Source organism: Dromaius novaehollandiae, chromosome 2 (assembly GCF_036370855.1).
Source record: "Dromaius novaehollandiae isolate bDroNov1 chromosome 2, bDroNov1.hap1, whole genome shotgun sequence".
Taxonomy (NCBI): domain Eukaryota; kingdom Metazoa; phylum Chordata; class Aves; order Casuariiformes; family Dromaiidae; genus Dromaius; species Dromaius novaehollandiae.
Window position 1 is genome coordinate 8,152,501 of NC_088099.1, and position 12,322 is coordinate 8,164,822.

Consider the following 12,322-nt stretch of genomic DNA (forward strand, 5'->3'; position numbering starts at 1 on the left):
TCCTTTGATAAGAAACACTGTCGACCCCCATATTTTTAGCCTGTTGCATTTATAGCACAGCAGCAGACACAATCCAGGAGACCCGACTCTTATTACCCCGCTGCAGTCATCCGCGAGCGCGGCTGCCTCCTCAGCCATGCGTTTAGCAATAGAAAGGCAGCGTTTGTTTTGTTGTACGAACAATTGAAAAGGGAAGCGGAAAAAAACAACAGTGAACAAATACTACTCAGTACCTGAGATTCATAAAGCTTCTCCTTCCTGTTTGCTACCTCATTCCGGATAATAGTTCCGATATATTCAATGACCATAGTGTGCTTTTCAATGTCTCTAGCAGCATATAAGCCCAGGCCCTACAAAAAACATGCCTGATTGAGAATTTCATGATAAATCTACATTCAACACTTCATTCCTCTGGGTGCCCCCAAACCATTCCTGGAGAAAATCATGCAAAAAGTAAACTTCCCAGAAAGAATAAAGGAGCACAAGTTCAGTAACCGAAGTTTTAACAATCTTTTCGTAATGATGTAGAACCCAGATTTACATTAAGTTTTTAAGATGCAAGAAAACGTACTGGAGTATTATAGGCTTCCATCTAGGTGAGAAAGCAGGCTTCCCACTACACCTGCTTGAGTTGCTTAAAGATTATAAATTCACTGAAAAACAGAGGAGGCCTTACTAGAATGGAAGAACATAATAGGAACACACAGCACAGTTAAGTCCAACCTAGAATAAACAACAACTATGTTCAAACATAGCAAGATACACTATGAAGTTTTTGCAAAATAGTTTGCACAGCAAAACCACCAGTGGAATTACACAGAGCAATGATTTCATTTTATCGTTTTTTATGAATGCAATAAAGTATTTAACTCTTCCTGCTAACCTCACACCATTCTACAGCGTCGTCTGAGCACATCATATTTCCACTGATGCTGTTTGTAGAACTAAATATTCTTATCTTTATTATGTTTTACTGATTTTTTGAGAAATATGCTAAAAAGACCTTGAAAGAAAAGAACTCATTTATTTTCTATACAGCTGTAACAAATTAAATTGTAGGACACTTACATTAATTAAAAAGAAATCTTATTTGGAGTCTGTGGAAGTGATTTACCACATAAAAGTTGCCAATTTTGGGAAAAGACTTGAAAGAATTTTGCAACTGCTTTGTTTTTCAAAAATGTTATTTCTATATAAATTTCCCAATATGAGAACTGACCTGAATCCGCGAGCGAGCTAGATACACATTGGACTTCCATTCAGTTTTCATCTTCCGGTACTGAGAGGACTTGGAATGGACGAACTGCTTACTGTAAGGCGCATTCAGTTCTCCCGTAACTGTGCTCTGAAATGACTTCGATGTGCTGGTGCTATTCAAGGTGTGAGGCCTGTAGGAATTGGGCATGTAACAGGAAAGAATACAAGAAAAACTGAAGATTTCTCTGAAAACAGCCACAAAACCAATTAAATTTTTTTTAGACACACACACACTTAAAGCCAGCTAGCATAGACAACAAAGCAATTCCTTTGATTTGGGCATGCACATACACAGCCAAAGACGACAGGGTTTGTAAGCAGCAGACGAAAGCACAAATAACCCTAAGCAGCCTATAAACCCTGGGCTGTACTATGTGAAATTAAAACAAAATACCTTAACACAAACCTCTTGACATGGGTACTCATTTTAGGCTCGGCACGGGCACAGCCCGTGGGGTTGATAGCAAGAGGAAGTTCCATTAAGGGGTTTCGGCCATAGCGGAAAGTGTAGTTCTCACAGGCCTCAACCCCTGGAAGCTGCAAGAAAACAGACAGAAACAAAAAAAAAAAATCCAAGTAATTACATGCTAACAGTACATAACAAAACAGTCACTTTCCAGACTTCTTCCTGTTCCCCTTCTCATGTGTGTATGAGATATCTGACAATCGGGGGTGATCCAGCAGGAGCTGGGATGGTGAAGACTCACCGATTCAGCAATCCTTGCCACTGCAGAGACTGTCAAACCAAAGAGGTCTTCACCCTTCAAATATCCAGGGAACAGCTGGAGCATTTCAGATTCTTTTCTTACAGAAGCAACAGGCTCCAGGATTTTATCCCACACACCTACATAACCATACAGAATAAGAATTACAACGCTCAAAGAAATAAAGGTCCACTGTACTAGTTTTGAAACTAATGGCTGAAGAAATCAGAAACCAGAAATCAATACTTAAAAAGCAATTTTATCATTAATTATATAAATAAACAGGCTAGTGTTTAAAGAGTGAAAGGGAGAATCATTTGCTGAGCTCTTGTTTTGTCTTGAATGAGTTCCAAGCAAGTATGACGTTTTTGTCGTACCTTCGTTCCCAGGAACACAGCTTTTGTATTTGTAGCATAAAAACTTTCAGCTCCCTACCAACATGCATTTCTCCTCAGGGAATCAGGCAGATGAGCTTCTAAAAGTGCTAAAAAATTCTCCTTAGAAAACGTGCACAATGCAGAATTTTCTTAAAAGTAAACTTCATTTTCTATTTCCATGTAATTGAGTGCTGACTGTAATCAATTTAAGTGTGCAGCTATCCAGGCAGTGGTTTAATCGTGCTACAAGTGTCCAAAGTGATTAAAACCCAGAGCGTCACCAGCAACGTTCACACGTCCAAGTTCCTAGGACCTGCCCTGTATGTTTACAGTTGGATGTATCGCCCTTCCCACCCCCAGAGACAACAAACTCAGGCCCTGGGAATGACTTGGTCAACTCACTGTCTTTCTATTACTCACAAACTTCAGCACAGCTGGTTCAAAGATAATTGGGTAATAATAATGTCAAAGTCACTTTTCAGAAAAGGAAATCTACACTAACATTTCTACTATCATTTTCAATATCCAATCTAGGTTTTCCTCTGTGAGCTTATCACAAATACCCTTCTTTAATTTGCAGCTCGTACTATTCCTTCAAAGCTGTCCTCAGTCTTCACAGCATTATATTAAAAATGTGCGGTACTAAATAAACTCATTTACAATAGAATTCACACCCTTGGAAGCTCAGCATAACCATTACATTGCAATTTCTGAATTGAAACAACGTGCAAAATTTGACACATTTATCATACATATGATAAATAACAGCAGTTTTAAAACGAACAGTGGATTCACAAAAGTCATCGCTCTGGTTTACAAAATTTACCTTTTGGTGTTGTGTCTGTAAGAACCAGATCTTCATGGCCTTGCTCCACAACCTTGATGACAAATAACGGAAGCCCGTCCTTCTCCTCAATCGAACAGAGATAGCGACAGCGTCTGTTGGCGTATCTCATGCTCCAGTACAAGCGGCTGGCCTCGTAGCCCACAGGAAAGAGCGCTTTTGAGGAGTGGAAGGCCTGCATCTGCTGGGGCAGCAGCTGGCCAATGGCATGGAAAATCAGGCTTCCTACGCGGAAAGTGTGGTCACGTTCTCCTCGTTGTACTATGCTAGCAATCTGCCGCACTTCATCACGCTGAACGTAGACCCTCCTGAAGACTGCAAAGTAACTAAGTTCTTGCTCATGAGTTCCCTTTGGTTTGTGCATGGGGCAAAGCATGGTCTTGTCTTTAAAAAACATGCATTGTGCTTTAATGGCACAGGTAAAGTGATAAATATTGGTGCACCGTAACCTGTGACAACCGCTGGTGGCACCCATTTTGTGACAAAACATGCATTTCATTTGCAAGCCTCTTCGCAGTGCTAGTTCCACATTTATTAAGGCACCAGCTTGTGTCTCATAGACTTCTGTAGACCAAAGAGCACAGTTCAAATGGACCCAAAGGTCTAAATCAAGGTTGAGAAGCCTTGCTGGTCCATCAGTTAATCCATCACCCTCCTCGTGACAGAAACAACATTTCCTATAGTCTTTAGGCACAGGATCTGGTTTAAGGGTTGTGCCCAATTTTTTAAGAAATTCATCTATTTCTTCTTCACAAGGAGGTTTGAATGATCCTTTAGGAATCACAATCTGGATGCTCCATTTCTTCCATTTCATTCCTTTCCATTTCTTACTTGGAGGCCGACAGTCATCAAGACTACTGTGTATTGCTTTTAACCTCGGTTTTAGTTTCACTGTTACCTTAAGCTCATCCGGTTTTGCCTCTACCTTGGCTGCTTCAAACGCAGGAGGAAACATGATTGGCGGTGAAGATGGTGGAGACACTTTTTCCTGCAACTGAGGCAGACAGTGGACATCCAAGGTGGAGATGTTGTTGCTGTACTGATGGAATGCTTTAGGCGGCCTTTCCTTCATTGGCGACTGCGGCAAAGATGGAACTGATTCCTGATAAATCAACAGAAAACTCTTTAGATCCTTAGATAAGGTAACTGACAGACTTAACACTTAGGTATTTTTAGAAAGTTTGCACAGCTTCCCCCAATGGGTTATAACAAAAACTAATCTAAAATATCAGTCACAATTAATTGAAAGAATAAGAAATTTATTATTTGGTAGTTTTCATGGAAACAAGTGAGGAGTAAATTCCTGCAGGGCTCTGGATTAGTCATATTCCTTGAGGTATTAACTATTCAGTCACAGGAAACAAGAATTGAACCTGGAGAGATTTTAAAAAAAAAAAGAAAAAAAAAAAAAGAGAGAAACCAAGGAGAACAATGGAAGTTTAGATCCAAAGTGCTTAAAGTGCTTTGTATGATTAATCTTGAAAGAGTAAATGAAAGGATTAAGAGGCAGAATATGAAATGTAATCAACCTAATTATGTACATGGTGATGCACTTGTGCAGAAGTGACACCCAGTGAACATGAGTTACAAAGCAGACTAAAAGGATGCGGATGTAACCATGTATCTTCTCATCCATCATTTTTTTTTGTTTCTTCTGAAAAAATAAACAGGATGCATTTGAAGGAAGCCTGCATATTACACAGTATGAGAAAGCACTAATTATGTAACTCTTGAAGCATGTGGCCAATGATGCCCATCAGTTTAGGGAAAAAAGGAACATCTGAACCAGGAAAAGTAGAAACTAAGCCAGCTAGAAGAAGTTGTCAAAAGGTTTTATCCGTGAAGTGAAAATAAACCTATCCAGATCATTCAGTCTTGAATGAAGACTATTTAATTGTAATTACTAAATGAATAGAGATAAATTTAAGTGTCTTACCAACGTTAAGTTATTAGTAAGTCTAATTTGAGAATCTACTTAAGCATCTACTATGCTTATTACATTGGGACTATCCTCGCCCTAAGAGACTCAACCCGTATCTGCCTTTGAAACTAGATGTACCTGAACATAACAAGAAACAATGCACTGCGCAGAAGTACCGAGTTTTTTTCTAGCTTCTACCTGTAGGTAGAAAACTGAAGCACAGTATTCTGTGCACCTGGGAAAAATCCCCGGCCTAATCCCACTTTCGATTAAGCAAATTTCTTTATACATTGTGAAAAATTCTATCTCCAATACTTACAAGCTTTTTTCCCTTTTCACTGTCAGCCAGCAGACTGTTTATGTTTTGGTAATCAATGCTTGAAAATGGCAACTTTGTCCAAAAAAACCAATAACTGAGTAAGATTATTTTTCCAGTTACCTTAAGAAAATAAAGTCTTTTTGCAAACTTGCAGTTCAGTTTGCACAGTTTTAAGTTTTTTACTGTAACAGAAGCCAACAGTTTGCACAGTTTTAAGTTTTTTACTGTAACAGAAGCCAAATAAAAATGCAGAAAACAACCCCAAAAGATGTAACTAGGGTTTGTCACAATGCCTGGAGAACTTAAATGCACAGATCACTTTTCTGAGATTGGATATTCAAGGCCTGCAAGGACAGCAGAAGATGGTTTGTGTTCTGTTATATATCTCTGTTAGACAAAAAGTTTTGTAAATATGAATTCTACTTCATGCTGCTGGTTCCAAATTTCAATGTCCTAATATAGAGCAATTCATTCATAAGCCTCTAAAAACAAAGTACAAACACCCCTCAACCCCCTTCTGTTTGTCAAAAAATAGCTGCAATCATCTCTACTCTCTAGGTCTACCGAAGTTTGATACTTACTTTGTTCTCTGAGGTTTTTGCTTGCACAGCTGCTGAATAAAGAACAAAGCAGTTGTTGCTACAGAATACAATGTCCTTCATTTTATCAGCACCTTCTTGGGAATCCTGGGAAATAAATACAGAAGATTATTAGAAGTGCATTTTAATAGCATTTTTAACGTAAGTTACTGAAACAAATCTTCCAATCTGGGCCAGAAACCCTGCCTACCTCTTTATTTGTGTAAAATTTGTAAAATACTGAGCACTACCGTGATATAAATACTTGATTATTTGACAGATCTAACGTTAACACCACCTACAACCTTGTTCTGGAGCACTTCTTGCCTTTAACAGAAGTTAAACAATCAAAATAAAGCATTCTATACTGTGCACCCATCTGCTCCACAGGCACACTTGCTAAGTAGAAATTCGTTCTCTTTTATCTTTAGATGACAAAAGAACGTCTCATTCCAGGCTAGGCAAAGACAGATCATACTGTTTTATCTACTGATCCATCTGCAAAACATTACTGTGATTTCAGTGCTTTTATGACTACACAAGCACATCACTTTCGTATATAAATTCTGACTATATACCTTTGTTGCATGATCACCTCGATCTTACTTAAACAAAGAGCAACAGTACTTTTTTAATGAATGACAGTTCCCAGTGCAAATATTCTATATTTGCATATGGCCATAAGGAGCTAGCTGGGATATTTCTCTACACAAAAACAAATAATGAAAACATAAAAAGTCAAGACTGAAACCTGACAAATTGTTTTCTGCTCAAAAAAAAAAAAAAAAAAAAAAAGAAAAAAAGAAAAAAGAAAGGTATCCTTGCTCTTCTATTACTTTTTGAAATGGCAAAATGGAAAACGGCAAAATGCCTTACAGACAGACTTGCTGAACTCTTAAACTGAAGTGGTCATGGAAGGATGGCAGTTAGAAGGATTTAGAAAGGTGTCATATAGATGGAAACTATTTTAGGAAATTTACTGAAATATGTTTCATACAAGTAACACCTTTGACATTTCTTATTTGTACCACAAATGTACTTGAAAGTCCGCATCCTGAATTAGCACACACACAGAGGTGAGAATATGGAGAAACTAGGAAAATGGTTATCAGTCAGCATGATAAACAGAGACCTTTGCTGCTTGCATTTGCTCACTGACCATTAAGTACAAGACACTGAATTTCTATTGCCGTACCTGTTTAAGGAAAGGCAGGTCTTTGAAGGATTTCCGCACGCCACTACCAAGAACGACCACTTTGCAATGAGAGCACCATCGAGGTCTCAATGCTGAGCTTTCTGCAATATTTTGACTGTGATCCTTATAGCCACCTATACCTAGAAAACAGGTAAGTTCGTAGAAAGCCACATTAGACTAAATCAAATTTATGCTGAAGTCACAGTATTATTCAGTGGTTTAGAGGACTAGCACCCCTCCTGGATAGGGCGTGATAGGCAAGCTTTAAACCATGTCCTAACAGGGAAATTGTTTAAACCAGACCAAAACCAACTATGTCAACATCAAGGCAAAAATACATTCTTGTATGTGAAATGGGGAACTAAAATAACATAGGAATACATGGTTATTGACTTCCGTAAAGCTTTCTAGCATAGGAACAATCTCCCAGAACAATGGATTTAAAATTAGACTGGACAGAAAACTTAACGATACCAGGTACTGCTGGAAGAAATACCTCACTGTCAACAAGACAGACAATATAATAGGTCTGATCTGTCTCTGATTTCCATTAAGTTATGATTAACATCAGGAGAAGGTCCACAGGTACCAAACGCTTAATTCCAGAGCATGGCTGAAATGTATCAACATTACTCAACTACAATTTCAGTACTGAAAACTGCAAAGAATTAAAGCCTACTCACCATTGCTGTTTGCAGGAAATGGCACATTGGGTTGCTTCAGCCCGTAAGACCCTACAAGCCTAGCAGATCCCACGGATCCTGCCTGAGGACCCTGAAATAGTAAGTGCTGTCTGTACTCCATAGATGGGTTCATCCTGTGACTGCTTGCTGCTCCCATGGCGGATGGGACATCTGGAGCATTACTAACCTCGTAACTGTTAGGAATTCTGACGTGGAGCAGATTGGAGAATGCAGCCACTACATTACTAATGTTCTAAAAACAATAATAAAAACACCTTTGTTTTAACCAGACAGGCAGTAAAACAGCAGTAAGATAAATTATTACAAACTACAACAGCTGCTTTATTATACTATTCTACAACCCATTCTAATAGTTATTACTTATAAAATACATTAACTCTTGCTGTATTTTATATACATAACACACAAGCTTATTTCTTTTACCTCAGCAGCTGTGGGATGTAAAGTAATTGCTACAGATATAAGGCCAGATTTAGGACCATTCTGGGATGGTCCGAGCTGAGAGGCAAAGAAGCCAGAACCAGGTAATGCTCCTGAACCAGGTTCTGATTTTATATAATTCCTTTTGGCTTCTGAACCTGGAAATAAAATGAAATACACAGGAGGTTAATCCTACACGGGTATGAATGGAAAAAAAAAGCCTAGTCTTAATTGTTTCTGCTATTGCAGTCTCACCTTTTCCAGTACTGCTGGGTAGGATAGGAATGATGGGAGATGGTACAGGTTCTGGGTTCTCCTCCTTCACGACTGACAAATCTGGATACCTACTTATTTCCATTCCCACCACACTTTCAGGAGAGGAAGAAGGAACAAAACTGTCAGGAGTGTCCCGGTCCTCACAGTGATCTTGAACCCTGGAATAAAACCCAGAACCACTGTTTTGGAAATGGTCTAAAAACCTTTGCTAAGCCAAAGTTATAAATCATGACTGTTACAGATCTATCATGAACTTGCTTCTTACTCCTAGTCACAGAACGCAGTTATGTGGTATGCCATTATTCCTGCATATCCACTACTCCAGTGCACAAGGTGGTTTCTTGGGAAAGACACATAAAAGAAAGGAGGCACTAACGAAGCCCAGGCTCCCTAACAGAACTGTCCATTTCCCATGGCTCCACCTACCTGTGTAAAAATCATGCTAGCACTTAAACTCTTTCTGCCGGATATGTTTATCCAAGGCTATTATACTACTATTACAGTCACTTGTTCATCTATTGAAAAAGAAGATTAAAATTATCAACTGGTATTTCTCTTATTCTTCATTATATATTCCCTCTTCTTCCCAAGGGAAGGAGGGCATTTGAGACAGATTTGCTGTTAAAAGCCAAGTCACTGTTCTGCCTCTCCTTGTCCCAGTACTTGCTGATTAACCACTTTACTTATGCAAAATGAGAATTCATGTCACCAGGCCTGAAGGGTATACAGAAGATTAGAAAGCTGCTTTGAATTACTGTACAAACTTGTAAGTGTTTTTGAACATGTTCAAAATTCATGACATTTTGAGCAAGCCTTCACCTATTGGATTTATTACAGCCATCTATATCATATTAGCATACTCCAGTGCCTCACAGACTTTAACCCTGTATTCATTCTCAAAAGACTCTTTTGATATGGGAAGGTGCTATTATTCTCCCTTCAAATTAGGCAAGTTGAGGTAGCCAGACTGTGCGACTGGTCCAAGGCCACACAGAAAATCTACAATAGGGCAGGTATCTATTTTTATGGCCAAATTCACTGGTCCATCCTTCCTCATCCACACACAGGCTTCAGTGCTTCAAAGCTTTGCTTTGCCAAGTGAAAGGGAGACAAAAGGTAAGGTCTTTGTAGGGAAACCTGTATGTTCCAGCAAGCGTTTCTCACATGTGACAAAACTGAATCAGGTAGCGGAATTTTGAGGCTGTCTGACATTTGCACAGTATGCTCTCATCACCATGCCGGCTCCTGGAAGATCAAGTTATACAGTTTTCTTCCACTTTTAATAGAGCGAGGTAATAAATTCTTGACAGCTAATCAGGATATAGTGTCTAGCAATGGCAGAAGTCACCTTTTCCACTACACTGCTGTCCTACACATGGAATGCTGGGAGTTAATTAAGACAAGTAATCCCATTATGTTGTCTGCACTGTATGATGTGCACAGGGATTTCATTTCTAGACACCTTCACAGACTCATCCCCTACTGAAAGATCACTGAATTTGTTCCAAGCAAGTATTTAAAGATGTGGGGGAAAACCTACCTTAATTCCTCCTGATTGTTGTGGGGTGGTGTTGGAAGCGAAGCAGGAACATCCACAGTTTTAGGGCCCTGAGCCATTGCTCTTGCTAATAAATCATCCTGTGGTCTGAAAGGCAACTGGAACTGCTTTGGTCCCAGAGCTTTGGTAACTGAAAACAGAGAAACACAGCACAATGAGACACATAGGTACAGCTCTTCTTACTGATACATGTTCTGTGTAACAGGGGACTGGTGGCTCTCAGATGCAACCAAGGCATTACAGCAGATGGTAGTAACACTTACTTGCTTGTAGTTCAAACATTTTTGACTGTTAATGATTAATCTCTATATTTACCTGCAAATTTTGAGCAAAAAAGGTCTGTTGCTCTTGAGTGCACTTTCCACTCATTATATGAAAGGAAAAAAAGCTTTATAACAACCAATGAAAGGGGTCAGAAAGAAAGGTTTTTTATCACAGAACAGTCCTCAAAAAAGCGCAGCATAAAATGTTATTTAAGAAAAAACAGGTTTTAATTTGGAAGAATTGCAAGTATTAGAAATACATATTGACTACATATAAAGCCTACTGAGGACACAGTTCAGACAAACTGCTTCTGAGCTCGCTTAACAACCTGGTTAGTCATTTATACTGGATGTAAAAAACTGATTTTGAGGTTTATGTTTTCATTTCTTAAGAGTGCTTATAATCCCAACATATTTTGGAAAGGGAAAGGGAGAAAACTATCATCTGACTTCATACTGGTGTAAAATAAACCTGGATAAAAATGATGACAACCTTAAAAAGGAGGCTATATGTGCTGTTACAAAAGAAGACTATACCACCTGAAAAACAGCTCAGGTATCTGTTTTGTAATTCACTACAAACTTGACTCATTTATTATGGAAACAGTAAGTATTAGGCTTACCATCATGACCTCCTAACATAACAGCCTTGCCAGCAAGTTCCTCAGTGGTTGCAAAGCCATTTACCAACTTCTGGCATGCCACAGGAGGTGGTGTGGGAGGAAGAGAGGCTGGGGGTGTTGGAGGATTACTCAGATTGTTCTGCTGCAAGAGATTAAAGAACCATAAATTAGCCGTGAAACACGTGAAAACTTGCATTGTTCTAGTACTAGGTAAGGTAACCCACTCATGTATTTTTACACTCACAGGCAGTGCTTATAAACAGTGACAATTCCCAAACATGGGGTGAAATACATGAAAATATCTGCTCTAAAAGACACTGCATTTCTTTTTTTGACATCAACGTATTATCAGGGAAAAACAGTTTACATGAACAGTATACATTACTGAAAGAACCTATAGCTAAATTATTTACACACCAGCATAGCAAGACTTTTTAGGAACTGTCTGGGAGCCCTAGCAAGTAAATACAGCTTAAGCAAAGGCCTGAACTTAAGAGTGAGAGCGCTATTCCACGGCAACTCTCAGTCACAGTAGATGAGTGAGCTGATCCCTTTCTCGCTAAAAGGGAAGCAACCTCACACTGCCCGCAAGCCAAGCTGTCACTGAAGCAGTTACCCTGGAGAAGCAGATACACTGCAAGTTCACGCTCCAGGTTACTCCTCGCTAGCTTGCTTGACTGCCTGCCCATATTTCCGATGAAAATTAAATGATAGTTTCAGCATCTACTCTTGTTGCAGCCATGCCTACAAAGCTAATACATATTGCTCACTTTTGAGGCCAGCAACTATTTCTGCCGGGTCAGATTCTCAGTTATCTCATGCAAGGCTGGAGTAAATGCCAGTTTTCTAATCAGTTTGTGAACTTATTAGGGTAGCCAAGCAGCAAATATGATTCTGCCTGCACACTATCTTCCTACTCTCCCAGTTTTGCCTTTCTGATCTCAGAGACTGAGTTTTAGATTTTGTGGGTTATTAGCTGATCAACAAACAGACTATTTTGTTAAGAGTTCTGAGGTTCTTAGTTAGGGCTTAGTGGACAAATGAGGAAAGACTGTTTCTCATTTAATTCACATTAAGAGATGCTTTAGTGCTTTCAATGACTTTGTGAAGTACTGGGAATTCAGCCTTTTCTGCTCCATAAAACTGTAATTACAATTTTCACCATTTAGCATCTGTTTGTAAATGGAATACTTGTACTTTAATTTGTTTACAACACAAGTTCTAGAACTGACTTCCACTTTCAGAGAGTAAAACAATGACTATCTAGTCTAGCAACAGAAAAT

General features: G+C 39.0%; 1 protein-coding gene across 11 annotated transcripts in view; it reads right to left on the reverse strand.

The window, feature by feature from the left end:
• KMT2C (lysine methyltransferase 2C) overlaps positions 1–12,322 on the reverse strand; it is a 204,034-nt gene that overhangs the window by 3,378 nt on the left and 188,334 nt on the right. For 9 of the 11 annotated variants that reach the window (XM_064505735.1, XM_064505733.1, XM_064505727.1 and 6 more), the window contains 12 exons: positions 11,040–11,181; positions 10,136–10,283; positions 8,575–8,753; positions 8,323–8,477; positions 7,879–8,131; positions 7,196–7,335; positions 6,004–6,108; positions 3,165–4,284; positions 1,965–2,101; positions 1,652–1,794; positions 1,220–1,388; positions 234–350 (listed from right to left, as the gene is read on the reverse strand). In XM_064505735.1, coding sequence (XP_064361805.1) covers positions 234–350; positions 1,220–1,388; positions 1,652–1,794; positions 1,965–2,101; positions 3,165–4,284; positions 6,004–6,108; positions 7,196–7,335; positions 7,879–8,131; positions 8,323–8,477; positions 8,575–8,753; positions 10,136–10,283; positions 11,040–11,181 — 2,808 coding nt within the window. The remainder of the gene's footprint in view (positions 1–233; positions 351–1,219; positions 1,389–1,651; positions 1,795–1,964; positions 2,102–3,164; positions 4,285–6,003; positions 6,109–7,195; positions 7,336–7,878; positions 8,132–8,322; positions 8,478–8,574; positions 8,754–10,135; positions 10,284–11,039; positions 11,182–12,322) is intronic. The other 2 variants (XM_064505730.1, XM_064505731.1) reach the window with 2 other exon arrangements.